This window comes from Pseudopipra pipra, chromosome 5 (genome assembly GCF_036250125.1).
Source record: "Pseudopipra pipra isolate bDixPip1 chromosome 5, bDixPip1.hap1, whole genome shotgun sequence".
Lineage (NCBI taxonomy): Eukaryota > Metazoa > Chordata > Aves > Passeriformes > Pipridae > Pseudopipra > Pseudopipra pipra.
The window spans coordinates 53,838,585-53,864,420 of NC_087553.1; the positions used below are offsets into that span (position 1 = coordinate 53,838,585).

At 40.2% G+C, this 25,836-nt stretch overlaps 1 protein-coding gene and 1 long non-coding RNA gene across 2 annotated transcripts in view; one reads left to right on the forward strand and one right to left on the reverse strand.

The window, feature by feature from the left end:
* LOC135414866 (ADP-ribosylation factor-like protein 8B) overlaps nucleotides 1-8,301 on the forward strand; it is a 26,654-nt gene extending 18,353 nt beyond the window's left edge. The window contains exons 5-7 of the mRNA XM_064656147.1: nucleotides 1,661-1,728; nucleotides 5,094-5,164; nucleotides 7,903-8,301. Coding sequence (XP_064512217.1) covers nucleotides 1,661-1,728; nucleotides 5,094-5,164; nucleotides 7,903-7,952 — 189 coding nt within the window. The 3' untranslated portion in view covers nucleotides 7,953-8,301. The remainder of the gene's footprint in view (nucleotides 1-1,660; nucleotides 1,729-5,093; nucleotides 5,165-7,902) is intronic.
* LOC135414873 (uncharacterized) overlaps nucleotides 1-25,836 on the reverse strand; it is a 377,990-nt gene that overhangs the window by 234,262 nt on the left and 117,892 nt on the right. The gene's annotated exons all lie outside the window — the stretch shown is intronic.

Genomic DNA, 25,836 nt, shown 5'->3' on the forward strand with positions numbered 1-25,836 from the left:
ATCTTTTCTTCAGTAGGAAGCATCAAAGAATAGTGTATTCAGCTGAAATTCTAATGAGGAATTATGGAGGTGGAGACTAATGTTTAATTAAACGTAATCTGCCAGTTTAGAAATCCATCCAATTAATATTGGTCTTTATGTTGACATCACCAAGCAAGAGCTCATACCTGTGATTGTAAAAAAGAAAACAGTAGTACATACAAATGAGGAAGAAGTTGCTCACAACTTGGTGGCTCTTTCTTGGCCCCTGTTTTGTAAGCAATTATTTGGACGCTTGGCCACTGGAAGTAATTGAAGTCATCTGAGGATGAGTAGACAACCTGCCAACATAAAAACATTCTGAGAATCAAGATCTCACACATCCATTCTCAAAGAAGAATTTTTCAAGTGACTATCTTTTTTTATAAGGTTTGCTATTATTGTTGTGATTTTATATAGTAATTACCTATTGAACAAATCCTACAGAAATCTCTAGTCATGCTGTTCGTAGTGAGTGACATTGCCTGTCCTTTGTGCTCTCTTCACATGCTGTTTTACTTCTCACTTTTCCTTCCAGAAATGATAGGTCTCTCGTATCTTCAGAAGTATTTAATTAAGTTCCTTGCCTTTTATATGTTATAATACCACATTCCACATGCCCAGCCTGACCAGCATGGTAATTTCCAAGGTGCAGTGATGTATTTTTTACTTACTTTTATTTCATAGGTAGTAACTAGTATTGAACTTCCTTCAATTTATTGTGCTCAGGCTTTGGCATTATAGATTTTGAAGTTACTTTATTAATTTGAGACTGCAGGTAATGAGTTTAATATATTCTAGGTTCATGGGAAATAACGGGACAATCTTGACCTAGAAAATTGTAGCACATCTGGAAAACATTAATGCAATCATAATTAGAAAAACCTTCAATTGCTTACTTTATCATAGAATGTGCTGAACCCATTTATCTAATCTTCATTTATACTTGAAGCCTTAAGTATTACATAGGAACTCTGAAGTTCCAGCATCTATTCAGTACATTATCTCCATTTCTCCGACTTCTTTCCTAATGGCTTCCTTTCAGATTTCTACCATGGATGCTGAAAGTGGAGGGAGAAGGATTGGTCATTTGGCTGGTGCTTGTGTGATATGTGGTTCGGATGCCAGGCTGTTTAGTATTTCAGTGTTAAAAAGCAGGGAAGCAAAACTGTAAAGAGAATCATGTGTGGGTCTTTAGGATCTAGCCTCTGCTGCTGGGGACCTGCTTTTGATTCACATTAGTCTGGTCCTGTGAAATGATTGTCCATTGGTGCTTAAGTGCACCTGGTGCATGCTCTCTTCCACATTTAGTTGCATGCAATCTGTTGCCATCCTGCAATGCAATCCAGAATGGAGGGATTCACTTCCAAAGGAGACTTCTGACAGTAATACACTCAGAAATAATTGGATCCAGTTTTCAGAGGTTGTGCATTTAGCATCTGGCCCTGACTAAGAGTGGGATTTCCATGATGCTGCCATAGTCATTGGTCATTTTGAATATGTCCTCTATTGGATTCTAAATACTTAGCTGCAAGAACCAGAATAGTTCTTCATATTGGTAGAATAACCAACAAATGGTTAAAAACAAAAATAAACTTTTATCGCTTGTGGATTTAATATGCATATGAATTATTTCTTTCAGGTGTTAGTTCTTGGAAATAAAAGAGACCTCCCAGGTGCACTGGATGAGAAGCAGCTAATTGAGAAATTGTAAGTAAGTGACTTGTGTAAAAAGCTGAGGCACTGTGAAATTTGATATGTAAGAGAAGATCATTGGAAGTCTGTGGCAATAACCGGCTATAAAAGATTCCATTTTACATTCTCACTTGAAGCTCTGGTGGCACTTGACATAGTGATCTACACTGATAACTGACTGCAGTAGATTTGAACCTTTCCTGATTGTTGTTTCAGTTGTGTAAAGTTGTTTCAGACAATTCTGTTTTTCCATCACTGTAGCTACAACTGCTATGGATGGTAATAGGGTCGCTTAGACTTTTCAGAGTACATTGTAGTGGCAGTTTAATGCTCAAATGGCATTAGAACAGAACCATTTCAAACTACTGTCTGTAAATTTGAGCAATTCAGATATTTTTGGTGTATATCCAAAACATACACTTATTTTCTTATTATTAGTTTCAGGATTACTGAAACTAATAAACTGATGGATTTTAAGGGTAAATGGAAAGGAAATACACAATTTTGTAAAAATGTCCAGTATAGCACTAATTTTGTAGAATAAGATTCTGTGTCACATGTCACATAATTTTAATTAGTAGGAGTGAAGTTTTGGTATAGTAAGGATGGTCTGAAGTGTAGACAGCTAAACTGGGACTCACAGAATAGCTGAGGTTGGAAGGAATCTTGAGATCATCTTGTCTACCCACCTGCTCAAGCAGAGCTGTTTGCATCTTAGAGCTGATTGCCCTGGACCACGTCCAGGCATTTTTGAATATCTCCGAGGATGGAGACTGCAGCCTCTCTGGGCAACCTTTGCCAGTGCTTGGTCACCCTCAAAGGTAAAAAGTGTTTCTGTGCGTTCAGAGAGAGCCTCCTGTGTTTCAGTTTGTGACCATTGCCTCTTGTCCCATCACTGGGCTCCATCTTGTTTACAACCTCCCTTCAGATTTTTGTACACATTGATAAGATGTGGCTCTCTAAGCTTTTCTTCTGTAGGCTAAACAGTCCCAGCTCTCTCAGCCTTTCCTAATATGTGAGTTGCTCCAGTTCCTTAATGATTTTAGTGGTCCTTTATTGAACTCTCTCCAGTAGCTTCACATCCCTCTTGTACTGAGGGGCCCACAAGTGGACATGGATATAGCCTTATCAGTGCTGAGTAAGAGGGGAAGGATCATCTTCAGCCTGCTGGCAGCACTCTTCATGCACCCCAGAATACCATTAACCTTTTTTGCCACACTGCTAGATCATTTTCGACTTGGTGTCCTTTTCTGCAAAACTGCTTTCCCAGACAGTCAGCCTCTGACATGTCCTGGTGCCTGGGGTTGTTCCTCCCCGAGGGCAGAACTTTACACTTCCCCTTGTTGAGCTGCATGAGGTCCCTGTCAGCCCATTTTTCCAGCCTGTGGAGATCCCTCTGAGTGGCAGCGCGACCCTGTAGTGTATCAGCCACTTCTCCAGTTTTGTGTCATCAGCAAACTTGCATTCTGCCCCATCATTCATGACAAGCGAAGATGTAGAACAGGATTGGACACAGTATTGATTCCTGGTGTACACTGCTAATCACTGGACTCCAGCTGACCTTCGTGCCACTGATCACCTGAATGTTCAGCCAGTCTTCAGTGCACCATCTGCTCATCCAACCTGTGCTTCCTCAGCTTGTCTATGAAGATACTATGGAAGACATTGTCAAAAGATGTACTGAAGTCAAGGTGCACAGTATCCATTGCTCCCCTATCACCTACCAGGCTGTAGATTTCATTGTCGAAGGTTATTGTGTTGGTCAAGCATGCTTTCCCTTTTGTGAATCCATGCTGACTACTCCTAATGACCTTCTGGTCTGTCACATGCCTGGGAATAGTTCCAGAATTATTTGCATCATCACCTTCCCAGGAATCAAGGTGAGACTGACTGTCATGTACTTCCCTGGGTCCTGATTCCTGCATTTTCTGAAGAGTGACATTTGCTTTCCTCCACTCTTGGGCACCTCTCCCAGTTGACATGATTTTTCAGAGATTATCAAGAGTGGCCCACAATTACGTTAGCCAGCTCCTTTATCACTTGTAGGTGCATCCCACTAGGGCTGACAGACTTCTCTATATCCAGTTTGCTTATTTATTCCTGGACCTGAGCCTCTTCCATCAAGGGTACAACTTCCTTGCTTCTGATTTACCCTTGGTCTCTGTGGCTTGGGATCTGAAGGCTAATCTTGCTAGCAAGGGTAGCATTTTAATGTCCTGTGTAAACAGGTACTTGTCTTATTTGTAAACAGGTACTTGTCTTATTGAGCAGTGGGCCCACATTTTCTTCTGTCTTCCATTTGTCACTTATGTACTTAGAGAAGCCCTTCTAGTTTCCTTTGGCATCCCTCATGAGGTCCAACTTCAGTTAGGCTTTGGCTGTCCTAACTGTGTCTCTGCATGCTTGGACAATGTTTCTGTATTCCTCCCAGGTTGCCTGTTTCTAGTTCCACCTTCTGTATACTTCCTTTTTATTACTGGGTCTTGCCATGAGCTTAATTCATTCACTTAGTACTTTCTGACTTTTTTTTTGGACTTGTAAGGATGGATTACTCTTAAGCTTGGAGATGATCTTTGAATATTAATCAGCTTTCTCAAACACTTCTTTGCTATAGGGCCTTACTCCATGGATCTGCTTTTCCAGGCAGATCCCTGAAGAGGCCAAGTCTACTTTACTGAAGTTCAGGGAAGTCACTATTTAGTTGTCTTCTTGATTAGAGTCTCTTGTGATCTCAAGACTCTTTCCTTCTCAGTGCCTCCACTCCCTATCTGCTTCAGGGGCATAGTCTTTTTTATGCAAATGTGTCGCTTGTGTGAGGATAAATAAATGAAAAAATAACAAAGTGCTCAGAAACTCTGAGAGGGGAAATTCCCAGAAAGAAATTAATTAAGAAATCAGTTTCTTCCTGAATGTAGAGGCATCCTTTCAATAGGAATCAGATCTGATATATTAAGTATGATATAGTAAACATCCTGAAGATAAATGGTGTAATCAGTTGAGTACTGTTACTTGATTATGAGTTACTGGAGATAAGAACTCTGAATTCTAAGTGAAAAGAGTAAAAGGTGAATGATAAGACATGGATAATACTTGGTTGCCACTACAAAATGTTATTTTTAGCTCATGGATTTCTGTGCTTTTATTACACACTATTACAGTGACTTAATGAGAGATTTGAATTTTTGTGAAATGACTTTATAACCTTTTAGTCTTTATAGTTTTAAGAAATGTGTGGTTTTCTGTGTGGCATATTTTAAGAGTTTAACATCTGAGAACAAAACTGAACCCACTGAGTAAAATGCAGAAAACTTACATTTAATGGAAATTTGTTGTCAGTTTTTGTGGCATTGTAACAGTACTTATTATTTTTGTTTCTGTAGAAACCTTTCAGCTATTCAAGACAGAGAAATCTGTTGCTATTCTATTTCCTGTAAAGAGAAGGATAACATCGGTAAGGTTTTTCCAGCATCATCAATATATGCTTTGTACTTTGGATCAAATCTTAAAAATGTTGATGAGATCTGAGCATCTACCTTTAATATCATTTTACATTGAAAGATATTCTGCAAATACTGTATGCAACTGTATTTGTTTCAACCTAGAATTATGTGTAATTTAAAAGTAATTTGTAGAATTATCTAGTTCCATGAGAAGTTAATTTGACAGGGACCTTGGAAAAGCATATTTAAAGCCCATAGTAATTGAATCCCTTACAAGAAATCTGTGTTACTTTTGAAAAAACAGTGGCTGCGTACGAAGACCTTGCAATTATTAGGTGATCCTAAAAAAAATTACGTATTTTACTCCATACAAGATTTTACTTGGTAAGCAGGTTTTACATGCATGTGGCTCTATGGTGGTGTTTGTCGAACTGAGGGCATAGTGCTTTTGTCCCATTGGAGATGAAAAGGATGTATCCTGTAGTGAGGACCTATAAAAGCCCCATGAATTTGTCCTCCATTTGCCTTTGGTTTTTGCATTTTCCTGTCTCTCCTGTCTTCCACTTTCCTGTTCCCTTCCCTCCACAGGGCAGGAGAAGGGAATGAAGCACAGACTGAGCCAGCAGCAGCAGCAGTTGCCTGGGAGCAGCGCTGCCTCTGTGCCACCCTCCTTCTCTGCATGCTGCTAAAACAAGTGGTGCTGAATGGGAGGGATGCAGCCTGGGTTTATATTTATAGCTGCTACTTGGGGAAGCCAGACTTGCTAGAAGAGCTGGGCAGCTCTGTAGGGCTCAGCTGAATGAGAGATTGTGAGAGTAGGAGTGGGAGGAAAGCCAGTTTCTCTCAGCAGCAGGGGAAATTTCCATCCTACACAGAGAGAACCAGGTAGTGGAGATGGTGAGAAGACTATGCCATTATACCTTGGTTCAGTGAGCTGTGGAAGATTTCAGCTCTGTGCAGAGACGTGTTAGGGAGTGAGGGCTTCTCCTGGAAGTGGTGTATGTGATTGGGATGTGTTAGTTTGAAGGAGACCAGCCCCAGGTCTGCTGCAGCTTGGGATGCAACTGTTATCTGAGATCAAGGGGAAACACATACTTTTACACTGGGGAAGATTAGGCTTCAGGATATAAGGACTGCGGAAGACAACGTAGGATAATCTCAATAGGTGAAAGGCAGTGAAGATGGTTGAGGTTTTTGAAATGCTGTGCTTGATCCTCATCAAATTGGCAAGACTGCAGAGAAGGTTCTGAGAAGTGGTATTGTGACTGGAAACTGGCAAAACCAGCTTAAATTCTGAATGAGTCCTGGAGAAAATAGGTTTTGATCCTGGTTCATTTATATGGATGTCCTGGAGGAGAAAAGCATGCAAAAAAAAGGATGCTAAAATGTGCAAACAAGGAAATAATGAAAAGAACGATCACGAATGCAGAACTGTGTAGATCACTTACTTGTGGAAGTTCTGGGAGTAGTGATGAAAAAGACTCAAATCCTAACTGAGAATCGGTCAAGCACCTTCCAGTGTAACATTATGCCTAGAAACACTAGCCTGGTTCCTGAATATTTGCCCAAAGAAGTAATAAATGGGAGCAAACTGTGTATATCATTTGTGTTTGGAACTGTGCGGGCATTGCTGGAGCAGTCTGTGACGTATTTTGAGGAAGCCCTTGAGAAACTGAAAAGAGATTGAACAAGAACCTAGGGAGATCAAAGGGCTGGAAAGTATCATTTATAATGAAAGACTATAATGAAAATATATTTAGCTTATTAAAGTGATGAAACTACTAGTCTGTTAAGGAGAAGACTGGGAGCTGTCTTCTTCCTATGCATTTTTGATTAATGTCAGTGCAGTTGAATGAGATGATACTTGTTTTTCAGTGCATACTGCAGCCTAGCTAACTGGTCTCATCAGGAGGTGTAGGTGTAAGGCTGCCAGAGAGACTGTGGAGGATTATTATATAGTTATTATTATATAGTTATTAGCTTTGCTTTAGATGCTGTGGGATGCTTTTGTTTGCAGTCACGGTGTCTAAGCTGTTCTGCAAGGATATTCATGGAGTGCTGTCTTCAACTAAGTACATATATGGCAACAAATTTCAATTTGAGGGCTAGAGCTGTTGCTGCCCCCTGACATCCTTCCTGACAGATGTTACTGCCTTGAGGCAAAAACATCTAATCTGCTCATGAATCAGTTTGTGAACTGCTGCAGATTTCAGCCCAATGCATTAGATTGCATCAGGAGGGGTACCAATTTCAGCTATCAAATTTTAGTCCAGTGTTGCACGTCTTTCAGAGACCTTGGAGTCCAACAACCTACCTAAATAGCTTTCTAATATATTGTGTTTAATATATTGTCACGTTTGCCCTTCTCATTCCTTCTGTTTGTGTATTTCTGCCTTTGTTCTCACATTGCATTTCATTCTAGTCTGGATTTTACAGTTCATTTTATGGTCATCTTAAATCTTTGCTTTTTTAACAGTCCCTCATCTGTGGCTTAGAGAACTGGATGTCAGTCATCATATTTCAAGAATACAAAATGCACATAATTTAAAAACATTTAGAAAACTAAGAAAAAACCCATCTAGAGGTTTAAGTGCTGAGCTTTAATTATGTATAAATGAGAGCCTGTGTTTTCTAGGTTTTGTTTGGTTGGGGTTTTTGTATTCGTATTAACCTGCTGATGTTCTGTAGTGCTTCTACACTCTGCAAACAGGCTGTTGAGTTTTTCATTTTGTTTCATCTGTCCTGGCAGACATAACATTACAATGGCTTATTCAGCACTCTAAATCAAGACACTGTTGAAGAAAACTTTGGCTGAAGATAACTCTTCCTCAGTCACTTTGACTCCTCTCAGCTGTACACAACTGAAAAGAGAAAGAATGCAACTGTGTACTACCAGGACTCACTGTGGTCGTATTTGTTAACAGAAGTAAATCTGAATTGTAGCTTGTCTCTCTATTTTGATTGTTTTTTGTTTTTAAATCAAGATATTTGTCTGCCTTGGTGAAATTCCTGAACGCCTTAATACAAGCCTGGAAGAAATCAGTACTTTTTTGGGCTGAAATGTTTGAGTTTATGCATGCAAATTGTCAAAAACATAGTAATTTTTTTCTAATCTGAAACTGAATAAACTGCACAATGGAAACAGAAATTACTGAAGTTTTTTTAATGTAGCGTATAATTATTCATACAGAATGTTTTCCCTGAAAACACATGTAGTTAAGTATCAATAGTCAATTAAAACTATAATTAAGAGCTTCTTATTTGAACAAAATGCTGATACTCAGAACACTTTCAAATACTCTGGAGAGAAGTTATTTCCAAAGTCATGTATCTGTAGTTATTTAGTTTTTCCAGTCACTAATGTTAATTATTTATTGTTTTGGAATTGAAAAATAAATCAAATTCTAGACAATCCTATCCTTCTTTATTGAGAGAGGAAAGAGTCTAGAATTGCAGTGGATATTTTTCTTTCTTAAACAGAGAATTAAATAGAGATGGCAAGTGAGATCATGTGCATCCTCTCTGACATTATTAACCCCAAATTAATAGATTTCTTAAGCACTTATACTGTAAATGAAATAGTTTTCATGGTGTTTCTGGAGTACTCTTTCCATTCCTGAACCTGTAGAATTTTCAAGTGTACGACCTAAAATAGCTGGGCTCTGAAGTAGGATTAGTCCTTTTGAAACAGATTAAAGAGGAAATTCACTTTTTAAATTTTGATGCTTTGCTAACATCTTACACATACCTGCTTCCAAGTGCTTCACTTTAAAGGCACTCTGATGGGAACTTTTCTGTGAGTTTGTAAATTCTATTAAATATGGAAAGTTCATGTCAAGAAACAGTAGATAGGTGCTCAGTGGCCAAGTGTTTCAAGGACACTTGCAGATCTAGGAGGGAGAATTTCCAGCATGGTGTTCTAAGATGTGGTAAATTGATGGATTGCTGTAGTATTGAAAGGGTTATAAGTCATTTATGCAGTTCTTGCACTTTAGTACATGAACTATAAAAATAGCAACATTTTTTTGTCACGTCTGTTTGAGGATGCTTTTGGGCTGGTGGCTCTGATAAGCTGCTAAAAACATACGGCACAGACTTGATAAAAATCTTTCTTGAGTGTCACTCAAGAATACTACTACAAACATGATAAGTCAGCTTATAGCACTTATTCATAATGTTTGCAGTCTTAACTTGCAGAATTGTGGCCAGAGGAGCTCATTGTTCTATGGTAACGTGAAAACAATTTGACTAAGTGCTGAGTACTCAATAAATAAGTAAATGGTGGATGCTCCTGAAATGGGATGTTGCAAATGACCTTCCAAAATCTGACATGTAATCCATCTAGTGACATTTTGTATGCTGAAAAAACAGCACTAGATGTCAAAGGTGATGAATTTTCAATACTGTTGTTGTTCATGGATTTGAGAAGGAGTAGAGCCATTGCAAAATATACTAGAATTGCACTCATTATGCACATAACACATGAGAAGAGCCACTTCTGTGCCAGTGGTTGTGCTTTTTCATGGTAGTGCCTCATAATTCCAAATTACCATCATGGCATGGAAGGTCTTGCTTCTGGCATGAGTTCCACATAAAGTCTCTTTGCATCACTCCTTAATCTGGACCAGTCTTGCCCTTTGCTGCAGGAGGTTTGTGGGTGTGGACACAACCTTTTTGCAGATTGATTGAAACCAGGCAGTTTTCCAGGCCAGCACTGATGAGAAAAGTGGTGTTGGCTCCTATGCTTCCCTTGCTTTGCTCAGTGTAGCATTTCCTTGGGAGATGACCAGAGAAGTTAACTTCCTATATGTGGTATACACACCACTAAGTACCAGTGCAAGCTAAGGAAAACCTTCGGAGGGAGGAGGTTAGTTCCAGGTTGGCTGAATGAATCTCTGCGAAAATGAGATGAAAATTAGCAATTTTTGTTATTAAAATTATCCCATTATACAGCATATGCTGATTCTTTTTCTCTTTTCTCCTATTATGTGACCTTGTATCCAAACCTAAGGCAAATCAGCACAGGCACTGGTCTCACTGTTCCCATTTGAAACAGCCTGTCTGTTTCTCAACAATTTGCCTTCAGGTAATTTTTCTGAATGAGTTCAGCTGAAGGTGAGTGTTTACTGTCATACTCAATAGCTTTCTGAGAAAGATGAATTGTAGATGACTGACAAATCTGACATCTTATTTTTAAGACTCTGTATGGCCAGAAAGGGTTACAGAGATGTAGACCACTATAGACAGCATTGCAGCGCAGTTGTTTGGAGAGGTCACAAACATCTGTGCCCAGGAGCCTCTGTGCAGGGGGTGTCCCATTGCTTAGACAGTAACACATAATGCAGTGCCTTGCATAGATCCACATAAGGGAGTTTCAGAAGCAGGGGGGGGGCATGGAGAGACATGGAGTGACCACACTGCTTTCTGCTTCTTGGCTCTCCTGAGAAGCTGACTGCGACAGAGCAGTAGAAGCTGCTGTTGTGCTCTGGCTTTGCTTGGGAGGTGGGAAGTGCCCTGCTGTGCTCAGAGCTCCTGATTCCTAGGTCTGCGTGGTGTTGATATGGTCTACATGCACAACATCCTCCAGGCTGTGGGAAAAGAGCAGTGTTGGGGGATGTGGACAGCTGAGGAGCTAGGAATAACCTTCAGTTTAGGCACATCTAGTAACCCCAGACCCTACAGTGTTGAGAGCCCTAGAGCAGCACAAATGCAACAGTAATACAGACATGTTTCAATTCCCTTTTTTCCTTCTCCAAGTGTAGGAAGAGCTTAACTGTCTCCCAGGGCTATAAAGGACCACCAGGTGCCAACCATCTGTTTTACTTCCAGCACGTTTTATTTATTAATTTTTTTCCTTCTGTTTGCATTGTGTATTGTAGAAAGCAATCACGAACATAAAATTTTGGTTAAGTGATCTTAAAAAAACCCCCCAAAGACAAGTTTTTTATCAAATGCACTATAAAACTTCCCACATTTATTGCAGAGAGCAGTGATATATACATAATTTGTTCCTGAATAAGCTATTTTGTAAAATGCTGGTACTTCAGTCACCTGAGCAGCATATTAAATTGAATGCCTCTGTTCTGTGCTTTAGGGCAGAATGTACATACAAGAGTCACAAGACTTTTGAACAGGCCAATGGAACATATACAAGAATTGTGTATAGTGATCCCAAAATTTTAAAGCTTGTGAAACCGAACAGGCTGGCTGATATCTCTCCCAAGGCTCTTCTGCCTCTTGCTGTGCCTCAGCCTGGTCTGTAGCATGCACACTGATCAGCAAACTCCACCTAGCTCAGGCCATAACCCCATGGCTTGAAAGCCATGTAAGGAAACGGGGTTTGGGGTGGTGGGATGGCTTCTGGCTATTTGTTTTCTGCACCGTGGTTTCCGGTCCAGTTCATACCTTGCAGTCAATAGGTATCTATACAGTTGTGCAGCACTTGTTTCCATGGACCTGTCTTACCGAAATGCCATCAAAGAGCAGGACACATTAGTACTTTTTCCTTCAAAGGAAGGAACCTGGCAGGAGCCTTAGTATCTCTCCATTATGTTTTTGTGCTTGGGACCTAAGACTCAGAGACTCTCCTTTAGGAGAGTGCCTGCAAACCTGATCTAGAGCTGCACGTCATTGGCACAGAGTGATGCAAGACAAGATACCGAAAGCAAGTTAGTATGAGGAGAGATGTCCTTTCATCGTCCTTACTTATGGGGAAGGATGCTTTTGCGATCTGTGGGGCAATGAATGAGAACAACATCATGTGGCATCAAATATGATCAAATTTTATCCCTGGCAAGAGATGGTGTTGCATTATGGTCCCAATCAAATGATTCATGTCATCATGCAGTCAGGCTACAGGTATAGACCAACCATCACTAGTAAACTAAAGGAAAACAGTATTCCAGGTTCTCAGAAGATATGGTCATACAAAAGTCTCAGGGCATGGGACAGGGTGGAACTACTTTCTTCCTCCACTGCAGAAGAAATTGGACATCTGTGAGGAGTCACAGTCCACTCCCTCAGCACAGACACAAGGGCTCCATGACAGACTGCAGGCTGGATGCTGCTCTGTTGTCAGCTTTCAGCAGAAGCCTTTCCAGATTACTTGTTACCTACTGGCAATGGTATTACCCTCAAAAATGGTGAGCTCTGCCTTTCTCGATTGGCCCCCTGCCAAGACAGCCATTTTCTCCTGCAATTCAGGCAAATGACCTGATAATTGTGCATCCTGGCTTTAACCCTTTTCAGGAACTGTTTGCAGCATTTCACATAGCTTGGGTTGTGCGAGAGCCAAATTCAGACTTAGACAATTCCAAGGTAGGTCTGGGAAAGTTTTGGTCTCACTTTTGTGTGCTTTTGCACAAAATGAACACTCTCTTCTATTGTTTCCATTCTCTCTGCACTTAACTGCTTCCTGGCAAAATGGGCATAATCTGAAGAGTTTCTCAGTGCCCCAGTCATCTTGAAAGAAAACATCATATCCCAGTTCTTGAGGACACTGTCTTCATTGTGGCATCACATACAGGATCCCAAGAATAAAAGGGAGTTTGGAATTGGGCTAAGAAGAAATGCTGAAGAGGAAATGCAGTCCAAGTGGTGTGGGCATGGGAGAAAAAATGAGCTTGTGGTGTATCACAAGAATGGTGAAGATTCCCTTCACCAGTCTCCAGCTCTGCAAAGAGCCAGGGCAAAGCCAAGCAGCAGGCAATGGCAGTGCCTGTGTGCTGCATACAGTGTCCAAGCCCCTCGCTTTTCTTAACCTTTCTTCTACCTGTGTGGTTGTGTTTTCCTGGCTCTGGCAATGCTGCCTCTCTTGCCTTTCAAGGTGCAGCTGCTGAGCAGGTCTCCACTGGTTGGCTGGGAAGGGAAGAAAGCTGATGCCACCACAGCCACATGGCAGCAAAGGGGGTTGGAGCCAGTAGCCCCATCAAGGCTCAAAGCTTGCTGAGCCTTGAAGGCCTGGTGGCTTGAAAAGGAAAAAGGTCAGGAAATGGACAGCTCACAGCAGCCATCTCTTGGGTCTCTGATCTCCACTTGGAAGGAAGGGAGCAGGATGAAGGCTATTACCCTGCAGTACAGTTTCCCCAGGATGAGCTGGGTGCCAGGCTCTTTGTGACATGGTTTGGTAATCCTCCTTGTAGGCACCAGGGAGTGCACTCAATCTGATGAAGGATAGGGCTGGGATCACTTCTTGTATCTGAGAAAATTTGAAGAAGAACAGCTTTTGAGAGAGTGGACAGGCAGTCCTGTGACATCCCATGGTACGCACTCTGCCCAGCTGCTACTGGGATGCACTGGTGGCCCCTCTGGAGGGGACTGTGTCAGCAGGAGCATTTGGATTTACACTGAAAAGACATTCAGAAGGGTTAGCTACCTCTGCATAGATTTTGCCAATGCATCTCCAAGGCCATGATAGTGTGGACAAGGTGTGGGACCTCGTAATAATTTAGTTTGAGAGCTGCTGCTCTGGATGAGTCTGCTTTTCATGTGTCCAGCACACCCTAGGATGGAGTTAAAACTCCACTGACATGAAGAAATAGGGAGGTAATTTCTCTGTCATCTCTTAGTACCTAATCCTTGCTACTAGAGGCAATTTATCCCTAGGACTCATAGGCATTTAGAAAATGCTTTTGTTTTTTGACTGAGAGGACCAGATTGCACCTAGTGCACATAATTTTGTAAAATTGTCCCCAAGGAGGGTAGCTCATCTGCCTTCTAGTGCTTTCAAAGACTGAAGCAGTATGATGCATCTATGTAGACAGTATACTTTGTCAGGAGTAAGGTGTTTACAGATAAGTGCACTTGAAGTAAGTGGGTTTGTTAAGCAGCATTGCCTGACTCTTTCCTCATTGCTATCTATAGATTTCATGGAAAGTGTTTTCACTCAAGTGGAAAACAAGTCAATATATTTCCCTAATCCATCCTTCAATGTAAAACCAGGCACATGCACTGCTGGTATGTAAAGTTATTTACCAATTAAAGGACAAGGAATCCAAGTTTGCAGCATGTTACTTGATTTGGAGGCTGCACAATACAGCCATATGGGACCAAGAACCTTGTTACAGAGATTCAAGCATAAAAGAGCTTCCATGCTTTGGACAGCCTGTCCTCTCTAATGATGATAGCATTACCTATGGAAGGTTCTCCCCCATGTATGCTATGGAGAGGTTGTCCTCTAATCTGAAAAAGAGACTGGAGTAGATCTCAAGGCAGTCAAGACCATTTATGCAGTGTCTTGCACCTACCTTCATCTGTCTTCTTCCCCAGGTTTATGGCATTAGGACTTGAATGGAGTGTTTTAAAACAACCAAATAGCTGTATCTTTTTTGGGTTTTTTTTGGCAGGTGTGGTGAATCCTAGTGGTGAGATACTATGTGTCAGCTTTTCTTCCCCTTTCTAGTCACATATGAACACAGAAGTTGTAGGGATGAGTAGATCTCACAGAGTAAACAGCTGCTTCTGTACCCAGAAATGCAACTTTCTGGCTAAGAAATTAATCTGATGTCTCTATAGTTCAGAAGACAGCATAGAAATATGTATGTCTATAAATGCATAAAGTGGCTGAATGTTTATAAATCATAGACAAAGGCAATTTCTTAACATCTGTTGCACAATATGTAAGTATATTCTTCAAGAAATGGCTAAAATGAGACCTTTAGCAAAACAGTAGTTCCTTTTCAGTCTCTAGAGAGGAGTAAATTGTGTTTTGAAAGGTTAGACTTTACCTTTATTTTCAAACACACTAGGTCTTGATCCATTCACAACCCCCAAATACCCATGTGGGGACTTTGACTGGATATAAAAACGTACGTCTGTGTACTTTTAGTAGTGTAGTTGTACATGCAGAGGGGTAGTTGGCTACCTGCCTACTTGAATAAGGTCAAAATTAATCAGATTTTTGTAAGGAGAGGTCATCAGTCACAAGGAAGAAAGAGCCCAGTGTCCTCTCTTCAGTAGAAATTAATGTGGATTATATGTAAACATTTCTGCTGTACTCATGCTGTATGGAGGTCTGTAAGTGCTCTAGAAAAAATTATCAAGATGGTCCATGTTAATTTCAATATTTCTTATACACTGTGCCTTTCAGCTTCCAGATAAGATGAATGAAGAACCTGTAATACCACTCCACATCTGACAGCCTTAAGTATATGGTATCTTGGGACAAAGTCTCATTCCTCAGCATCCCAGAGTTCAGCTCTTGAACTGTCACTCTGATAATTTCCTTGGTGCTTGGTATGCAGCAGATGAAAGATGCCTTGAGCATCCTGAGTCTTAGTGTCAATCTGAAAGCTGGCATATTAAGACATCTTTTATCTTTTTACAACTTCAGCTTCCATAGTGAGTGAAGGAAACCAGATTTATCATGCACCTGCTTATCAGCCAGTTTATTCCCTTGCGTCACATGGAAAACCACCGGTTTGCTGTAGGACCTCCTTAGGAGTGGAGAAATGGCTTGGTCAAAAAGTATGTTTCATTTGCCTTTCAAAACTCCATCATCTTTGACAAAGGTGAATTCCTGTCACTGTAAAGCAAGTCTGCTGTGAAATGAAATGGAAGAAAATATGGTTTTACTATAAAATGCTCAGGAGGGCTATCTTCTATTTTCAGGACCTGAGAGCTTTATTTTGTTAGTTTTGCTTGTGAGGAAGTCAGATAATCCAGGCAGCGAGCCTTTTAAGCTTTTTGTAACCTCAGATCCTAGCTCCTAGCTCTGACTCTGCACAGTCTTCCCTGCACTCTGAGATTTTCTCAATGCTTATGACCCAACCTGTATTGAACTTCTGAAACCCTACGAATCATGAGTTTCAACCTTTGGGTTTAGCAGCTGTCTCTTTTCTAAATGCACTAAATGACAAAAAAATGGATAGAACATAAAATATCTATGTTTGGGAGTACTTTTTAGTTAGTATAGTGATGCTTTATTAAGTGCCTAACATTTAGAAATACTTTGTGTTTTGCCCACAACCATCAGCAAACGCACATGGCCTATTCTAGATATCATTCATATCGCTGCAAGTGTCCTTGGTCTGTTCGTTGCGTGGTCTAGGAACTAAAGGTGTTTTAGCTGCCAAAACTTAAACTTAGTATATCACACAGAAGGGGTAAGGTTGGAAGGGACCACGGTGGGTCACCTGGTCCAACCACTCTGGTCAAGCAGAGTCACCCTAGAGCACATAGCAATCTGGGCAATCTGTTCCAGTGCTTGATCACCCACACAGTAAAGAAGTTCTTCCTCATATTTAGGTGGAACTTCCTGTGCATCAGTTTCTGCCTGTTGCCTCTTTCCTATTGTTTGCAACCACTGAGAAGAGCCTGGCTCCATCCTCTTGACACTCTTCCTTCAGATACTTATATACATTGATGCAGTCCTCTCTCAGTTGTCTCTTCTTGAGGTTGAATAGGCCCAGTGCCCTCATCTTTTGTTGTAAGAGAAATGCTACAGTCCCCTAATCATCTCTGTAGCCCTCTGCAGGACCAGCTCCAGGAGCTCTGTGTCTCTCTGGTACTGAGGAGCCCAGAACTGGACATAGCACTCCAGGTGAGGCCTCACTAGGGCTGAGTAGAGGGGCAAGATCACTTCTTTCAACCTACTGGCAATGGTTTTCCTAAGGCACTCCAGGATACCATTGGCCTTTTTGGCCACAAGGGCACACTGCTGGATCATGGACAGGTTGTTTTTCACCAGGACCCCCAAGTCCTTCTCTGCAGAGCTGCTTTCCAGCAGGTCAGCCCCCAGCCTGTACTGGTAATGGGGTCATTCTTTCACAGGTGCAGGACCCATTCGGGCTTGGAGGCAGACAAGTATATGAAGGGCATTTTGATCACTGGAAGAGTGAAATCATCTAACATGTTCTTAACCTTCTTTAACTTCTTAAATTCATTTTCATTTCTTCTGTAACTGGGAAGCACTAAAGCCATTTTTCATGCGTTTGAGAAAACACTATTACATGCTTCATTTGCATCAATTACACAAAAATCAGACCTGAATGGCCTGAAAGTGGGGGTAGAATGCCCCACTTTCTTTAGTGCCTAAGGAAAGCAATATTTAATAGACTACTTAGATCTATAGTGCTAGAACCAACCATTCTTTCTGAAGACATTGTGTTTTGAAAATATAAGAGCGGAGAAAGATAATGGAATGCGTTTATGACTTACATTTTAAATATATTGCTGAAGAGATTAGCAATTAATGCTATACACATTTGCTATTTCATTGCTTAAAAACTCTTTAGACTGTTTGTTTTAAATCACATTATAGTAAGGTCACTGAAGCCCTTTTTGCCTTTATGTTTATATGATGATCTTAGAAACATTTTACAAGTGGGTTTATAAGTCTTGGCAAAACAGACAAAGGACTTGGGGAACAAGGCAGCTTCATTGAAGGGAGTGACTATCATTCAAAAGGACTTTGTTTATCTAATAATTTTCTGACTTGTGTGTATTTATTGTTTTTCACTGAGAATAACATCAAGCTGTCATACTGCCTTACATATACCAAAACAAAGTTCAAAGTTGTAGTTCAGTCTATGTTGAGCTGAACATAAAAGAGGGAAACACTAACAAAATAATGCTGCAGTAGTTGAACTGTTGGAAAACTGATTCCTAATTAAATCTAGCATAACTGTCAAATTAACTGTGCAGCACATTTGAGAAATGAGACTCAGAAGTCACATGTAAGAAGTCTGAGCATCAGGATTTCTCAATTTACTGGAGCTGTAAACTAATAAATCAATGTCTTTAAAACAAGAGATGAAAGATGAGGGAACAGCAAGAGATATTTTCACATTGTACAGAACAAAATGTATTAATAATTTTAGTGGGTAGTTTTAATGACATTTAATTGTTATACTCTAAGTCTTAAACAGAGAATTTTAATGGGCACAGTAAAACCTTTGTCATTAGTTTTTAATGCAATAAAATTCAATGCCTGATGCCAAGGTGCTATAAATCAGTGAAATGCCACTGAAGTCAGTGGAGTCACAGATACACTGAGGCTCAAGACCCTTATTTTGCATGAGGTGCAGCCAATCTGCACTATCAAATGTTGCAAACAATGAAACATGCTGTGTAAAACCTGGAGTGTGAGAATGGCACCTTTCAGGGAGGAGAACTGGAGGTCATCATTGGTGGTTGAGTTTTGCTGGTCCAGGGCCTAATGAAAACTGACAGATTACTCCTCAGGAAAAAAAAAAAACTCCTCACAAAAATAACAACCATGCAAATTAATATGATACACAAAGGGGGTGAAGATTTATGTGACTGTTTCCCTCATCCCTTTCATCTGGCTTCCTTTTTATGTGCTGCTCCCTAATGATGCTCATTTGTCTGCTTCACTTTCCTCTGCCTGCCCTTCCTTTCATGCCACTCCTGTATGCAGGGCTCCTCCACTAATGCTGGGGCACTTGGGGCTGCCTCTTCCTGGCCTCTCATTCTTGATTCCCACTGAGGTTTTTCTGATGGCAGTGGAGCTGTTGCAGCTGAGGAAGCTTTTTTACCTGTCTCTTTATGACGCTTCCCTGGCAGAGTTGATCTCCTTGCAGCACAGGTGCTCGGATGGGCAACAGCCCTACACTGCAGCCACAGCAGGTCAGAGCTTTGGTGTTGCATTCAGCAGATGCAGGTGGCAATTTAAGTTAATATAACAATCTGTGAGTTGCTGAGGCAGATGTGAGTTGTTTTACTGCTTCCTTGGCTGGACTCTGGCTGCCAGGCTTCAACCTGACAGAAACAGTGAAGCAGAGTTGGGATGCTGATGCTGCAGCCCAAGTCCATGGAGATCAGCAGGAAGATTCCTACTGCTTTTAATGACAATAGGACACTGGCTTTAGGTTACCCACAAGACTCAATTCTGCTGTGACATTTACAAAGAATAAGGAGATCCACTTGAGCAAAACATGAGTCAAGCTCTCATTTCTGTCCAACCATATTGCACCAAAACTCAGCTGAGAAATAATGCAGTTACCTCTCTCTACATCCAGTTCCCTTCTTATGGTCCCTCCCTATTGTCTCTGCTCTGGTGCATCTGAAATGAGATTCTGGTTTCTTAGAACACAGTCCCTGTGTTTCCATTTAGAGTGTGAGATGTTAGCCTTTTTGGAATGTTGTGAGATGATAAATGTGTAATGGAAAATGTGTTTTCTGCACTTAACTGGAGAGTAATTTATTGTAGGGCTTTTTCCTTCCTTCTGGGAATGGTACTATCAGCTACTTCCTGAGGATGAGAGGCAATTGGCAGGAGGCAGCCTGCTTGATGAAGTGAGATGCATTGTGGATTTCTCTGAAGATATTGATATTGAACAGGGTCTATTTACTAAAAGAATGAAGCAAAAGGGAGGTAAAGGGATGAGAATGGAGCAAAACCTCACCATTGGCCCCTTGTCCCTCAAAGACAGGGACAGCACACCTCAAAGGTTGTTGCAAGGTGGTTGGTTAGCTCTTGTATTTGCTCTCAATCTAAAGTAGCAGAACATATGTAAAAACTACATGTACACAAACACACACGTGTACACATGCCTATATATTATGATAGCTGATACACTTTTTATTTAAATATATGATATCATGTATTAATGAGCTAAGGTTTGAAGTTCGAGCTTTTCACAGCACAACATGAAGGGTTGTTGTGGTAAAAAATATTAGCATTAGATAACTTGCTAAATTCCTTACTCAACTATGGGAGAATTATTACAAATAAGTGCTCATTTACTTTCACTTCTGCACATCTGTGACTTTGCATTTTGCAAATGTGTTTTCTGCTTTGTCTTTAGCAAATAAGAACTTTATTTACTTTCAGCCTAAGAGACACGAGATCACCTTATAAGATAAAGCGATTTTTAAAGATTTCACCTTATGAGATAAAACTATTTTTAAGGTCACAGTCAAATGTAAAGGCATCCCTTTCCTGCATACATTGTCATCTTTTGTAATAGGAGGTTGGGAAAACCAGCAACTCCTTGACTCCCTAGAGTATTTCTCCAAGTTGGGAAGTGTTTAAGAGTGATGGACATGTTTTTATATTAGCTGCACATGTTGGTTTGCAGACCACTGGTGTGGGAGTCCAAGAGGTCGATGGGTCTTCCTGTCACCAGCAGAGTGCAGGGAATCTCACTGACCCATGGCAGGGTATGATTCATGCATGTAAAGTGCAAGAGTTTTGAAGGTGTTACGGTAGTCACAGTACTAGATGTTTGAGGAGGCTTGCAAAATCTGCTATTAAATATACTTGAAGAGATTTTTTCATGTTCACAAAAGATTTGTGAATGTGGAAAATATTTTAAGCAAATATTGCCATAGTCTACAGCAGAGAACTCCAAACTCTTCCATGGACTTGTATCCATTGTTTTTGCAAAGTCTTCTGTTAAATACTGAGTGTGTGATATCTACCTCAAGGTAAAAGACTTCAGAACCTTCAGACTGCAAAAGAATAAAAAAAGTGCATAAATTGCAGTTGAACCATGCAACTGAACCGTCATTTGGTTTTGGAAGTTTCAGCAACTCAGCCTAAGCTGTTATTTATACCTTTGGGATTGTATCTGAGAGTCCCTTGAGTATTATCCACTTGATTCAGTCTCTTCTGCAACGAGTGATGATCCTTTTAACATGCGTATAACATGGAGTTGATATAGCCAAGAACTCCTTTCTGTCTCTGGGAGAAACCTCTTTTCTTTACTACCTGGAGACATTTGTGTCCTGCTGTGTTTGTTAAACTGCTGGCCTAGGTATTGCTGAAATGGATAGCTTTGGGTAATAGGGGGATATGTATGTACAAAAAATATTTTTTATCACTTGTTTGCTCTAGCTGACTTTACATATAGAGACAATGAATCAAAGAAAACTCAGCATATATTCTTTTGCAGTCACAGGGAAATGAAATTTGCTTTCTAAGTCAATGGACTGCTAGTTTTATTGCTTGTTTTTCTTTTCTACTCTATATTAGAAGCTGAATATTTAACAAATATAATGCAAAACTTAATCTGATAAAATTATCTTCTGCAATGTGCTATACCAAAACCAGTAAGCAGTGCAATGTGTGTGTCCTGTTCTCCTTTCAGGAGGGGAAAAATAAACTAAGATGCTTTCAGATATAGACATACTGGCATCAAAACACAGTAGTTACACAAAGCAAACCTCATCCTGCTTTTGATAATGGAGTAAGCATTGGATGGATACTACAGCTCTGTATTTGCAGCCTAGGAGGGTTAAGTGGCAGAAAGATAAATTGGTTATCCAGAATAATTCACATGTTCTGTTTGTACCTTCATCATTCTCTCCTGAGACTAATAGTGATATTTTCCAATGTCTTTGGTCTTGTGAAAGACCCTGAGCTGAATTCAGATATTGCAGCAAGATGAATTTATTTAAACCAACATAAATCACTGGTAAGACTTGGGGCTATTTCTTTTTCTTCTTTTTTTTTCTGTAGACTTTCCTGGGCCCTGCTTCGCAGTTAGTTAGAGTAAATGCTATGTCCATTATTGGTCAGACCAGTAAGTTTGCTGAAATGCTGCCTTTTCACTGAAAAGAACAGCAACCATCACTCCATAGTTTGGGAGAAACAGAAAAATAGTTGCACTGTAATTAGTCTATGGAAAGTCTGTTCCTATCTTAACTGAACTGGATAAAAGCAGTGAAAACAGGGACTTTCTTAGTTCTTCACGGTTCCTTGAAAATATTAGATAATTTTTTATATATATTAGCTTTTAGCTAATACCTTTAGGAAATGTAAGTTGTCCCTTGCAACATGAACTAGGATCATGCCATACTTGAAGAAGGGGAATAATTTTCAGTAGAGCCGAATTTGTTTGCGATGTGACAGTGACACACAAGTTTGGTGTAGGATGTCACTGACTGTGAGCCAGACTTCACAGAGCAAGTACCAGGCAGATCCTGCTGGCACTTCAGGCATAATAGGATGAAAGAGCTCACAGGTTTGGGATGGATCAGTACTGTCTCTGCTCACTCTGCTTCAGACAGAGCTGTTAATTTAGCGTACCTTTAGTACATGTTGGATAAAAACAAATAAAAAGTGTTGGGTATCTTCTTTATTGCTGTTTTGCAGACTACAATCACTGATGTATTCAAGCTACAACCTTCCCTCTGCCTATTGTATCATGATAAAATTGAATAGGAAACTCGACAAAGACTCATTTTTCTGTTAAATTCCATTGCTTTTTTAAAATTTCAGCTTCCTAACCCAGAAAGCTGTAAATTCTCTGATGAGCTGCCAGGACTACAATCAGGATTTTGGAGGACATGGGCACAATACTTCTGGAGAGGTCTCCATCATCCCAGACAGGTACTCTATATATGCACAGGATGGTTATATGACACACACAGTAAAATCCAGTCAGTGCCTTTGAACATATGGCACAGCAACAACTGCACAGATGGAGCGAGTGGGGTGATTTATCTGTTCGTGTGCAGCAGCAGCTTCTGAGACATACCACAGACAGTATGGCCATGGAATTACATGGAAGATGCTAGCTGGGATGAACAGCCGTTCTGGTACTGATTAATGTGTCCTGGTGGACATTCCAAGCAGGCTTTCATCCTTATACTGAAAGATGACAGTAGCACTCTGTTATCTGCATATATGATGTCAAGCATAGTAGGCATCCTGAGCCAGGCTCACAGGTGTTAACAAGACAGAGGGAAATACTAACTTGTATTTAGTCTTGAAAGTTACCTGGCTGTGGGAACCTGGTCTCAGTGTCTCTTTCAGCAAGTTTTCTCCTGGGGATCGTTGTTTTATTAAGAGACTGAAGAAGAGAGGGCACTCAGCTGTCTCAGGAATAATTTCTTTTGTTGTTTTAGTCAACCATTTTCCAACTGCCTCTACTTGGTGATTTCCCTTACAGACCAAGAGCTTTTGCATATAGTTATGTTTTTATCAGGATAGAAGTGCAAAAATATATTATTAGGAATAATAATGGCAACCATATCATAATCATGGCATTATACTGTGATCAAATAATCCTTGCCAATATTCTTTGTAATCTACAGCCTGAAAGCTTAGAATCTTCCAAACTTTTCTTATTGAACTAAAATTATTATGTTTCAAGTAACTCTTTAATTATTCAGTAATTTTTTTAAGTTCAGCAAAGCCACATAAGGTTAAGTTCCAGAAACTACTGGTGTGTTGTCTGAGGGCCCTCAAAAACCTGTACATATCTCTTCTGTCATGAGTGGAATTATCTCAAAAGCTACTGTATGCTTCAAACCCCAGACTGTTGAGTGGGGCAGCAGATTTATCTCTGGTGGAGAAATGAACAACTTTAGTTTTACTGTAAGGCTCCAGGCATTATAGACAGCCAGGTAATATCCTGACTCTGCTTAAATCACTGGCAAAATGTCTGCTGACTTCAATAAAGCCAGAATTTCATCCATGACATCTTTAATAATCTGTGTCAAAATGAGATCAATGCTTTACTGTGGGTGGGAAGACGTGAAATTGTTCTAAAATGGAAAATGGACAACTTGCCAATAACTAAGAGACATCAGGGAATTTGAGAAGCTTCCATCTGGGAAACATCTTTGGTTTGTCTTTCATATATATAAAAAATATGTTTCCTGTTTTCTACAGCTAATTAACTAGGAAAAAATATATTCTTCTGGTGGGTGTATCCAGTGATCAAAGTATGATATAAAATCAGTTAGTCTCTCATTACCAGAAATACTGCTGGAATTGTGAATTGTATTGAAGTATCACTGTGCCCCCTTTTTCATTAATCTGTACATCAGTCTGTGTTGAAGCGAAACCTAACCTGCTCTTTACAATTAATTCATATAATCTAATATTATGGCAAGATATTTTATAGAATAATTAGGGTCAGCAGATAGAACTTGAGTCTTCCTAGGTTTCCAATAACATGAGCTCCAATTCAGAAAATACAGTATATACCACTGTTAATTTTGGCTGAGATGTGCAACTTCAGTGGCAGAAAAATACTGACAGGCCTAGTATGACATTTTCAAGTCACGTGAGTGAGGAATTAACTCTTTGCTGTCTTTGAGATGTCAGTAACACTAAGGTTATGTTGCAAGAGGGGAAAAATCTATTTTCAAAAATATACACACCAAAGTTCACAGGTTTGCCATTAATTATGTAAACTAATATAATTAAAGAACTACAAGGGTAAATTGAGTTTTCTAATCTTATTACAATATTAAAGTAGTTATTAAGTTATCAATCTATTTTTATATCAATAGGTCAGTCAGGCTCTCTAGTAAGTTTTTGCCATTCTGTAGACTTCTAAACATATATATATATAAACCCCCAAATTAAAATATACTGATGTTGTTGTGAAAAGCAAACAGATTCCTTTTCAACTGATGTTCAAGATTTGTCCGGGAAATTTTACCTTGTATCTTTACTTTTTAAGCAATGGCTGGTTATCCATCTGTGCTCCTCTCTGATAATCACAGCTGGATTTTTTTTTTTTCTCTGTTTAATGGCAGCAATCATAAGAAAGTAACTGTTTGCTTAATTGAAGAGGCTTTCTTTTCAATTCCCTCTTCAGTGAAGCTTCTAAAAAGCCAAGTCAAATGCTCTGTTGCATGTGGGAAATATTTCCAGAGAGGCATTATATCTACAAGTTAAACAGAGAGCATTCTCTGCTAAAACTTGAGTTCCTCTGTGGCAATAAGGTGTGTAAAAAAGAAAACAAAGCTAATATAGCCTCTGAAAGAGCTGAATTGTTCTCTGCTGTGTGGTAAAGGGAAGAAAACAATGCTACAGTCATCTGAAAAACAGGAACAAAGTGTTGGTTTCCTTTATTGGGTTAATTGCTTCAGCAGTAGAACCATAATATTTGGATAGAAAAAGCAGTGTCTCCATCCACTAGTTTGATAATAGCTGCTGATACAGTAAAATTTAAAGTCTTGCAAGAGTGGGCCTGTACCTCATCTACTGTTGCTTGCAATGGCAAGGTTTCTGTAGTACCAGCGGCTTTTGTGTGTCCTTACTGGTCTTGCTGTACCCCAGCAGAGACAAACGAAGAACTTATTTAGACACACACTCCCAGCTACTGCAAATATACATCCAATGAAGTCATGTTGTATGTTGAGGAAGATCATGTTACCGAATGATCAGGCAGAAACAAGAGGATGTGAAAGTATTCTTCATGCGTACGCTTGCCAGTCAGTCATACCCACCTGTGGGTCCCTTCCAACTCAGAATATTTTATGATTCTATAAGAGTGTTTATGCCTCTGACAAATGTATGACAAAAGCAGAAATAACCCAAAGACATTGCATGATTTTGCCATCGTCTAATAAAAGCATAATCATCTAGGTTAAAATCAGATTTTCCCAAGCTACCATTTTCCCAGTCCAGATTTAATATTCCCCAGCTTTATAGTGGTCTGGACTGAGCAGGCAAATGGAGGAGTGTTCCCACCGTGAATTCCTCCTATTCTGATGTGTGGGTACCCTCCCTGGACCAGGGAGCTTGGGCTAAAACCCTTCCAGGCTGTGGACAGCCCAGATTCAGGGCTTGCTGTTGCTTGGTAGGGGTCCCTGGAAAGCAAGCTGCCATGCAGGAAGACAGACAGTGGCACTGCTGTGTTTCATATGATAAAAGCAGGGTTGAGAGCCTGTGCTAAGTGTTGGCTATTGATTGTCTCTAGCTGGCTGGCCTGCTCAGCCGTGCAGGGACAAGCGGCCCTTTGAGCCTCTGTGTACA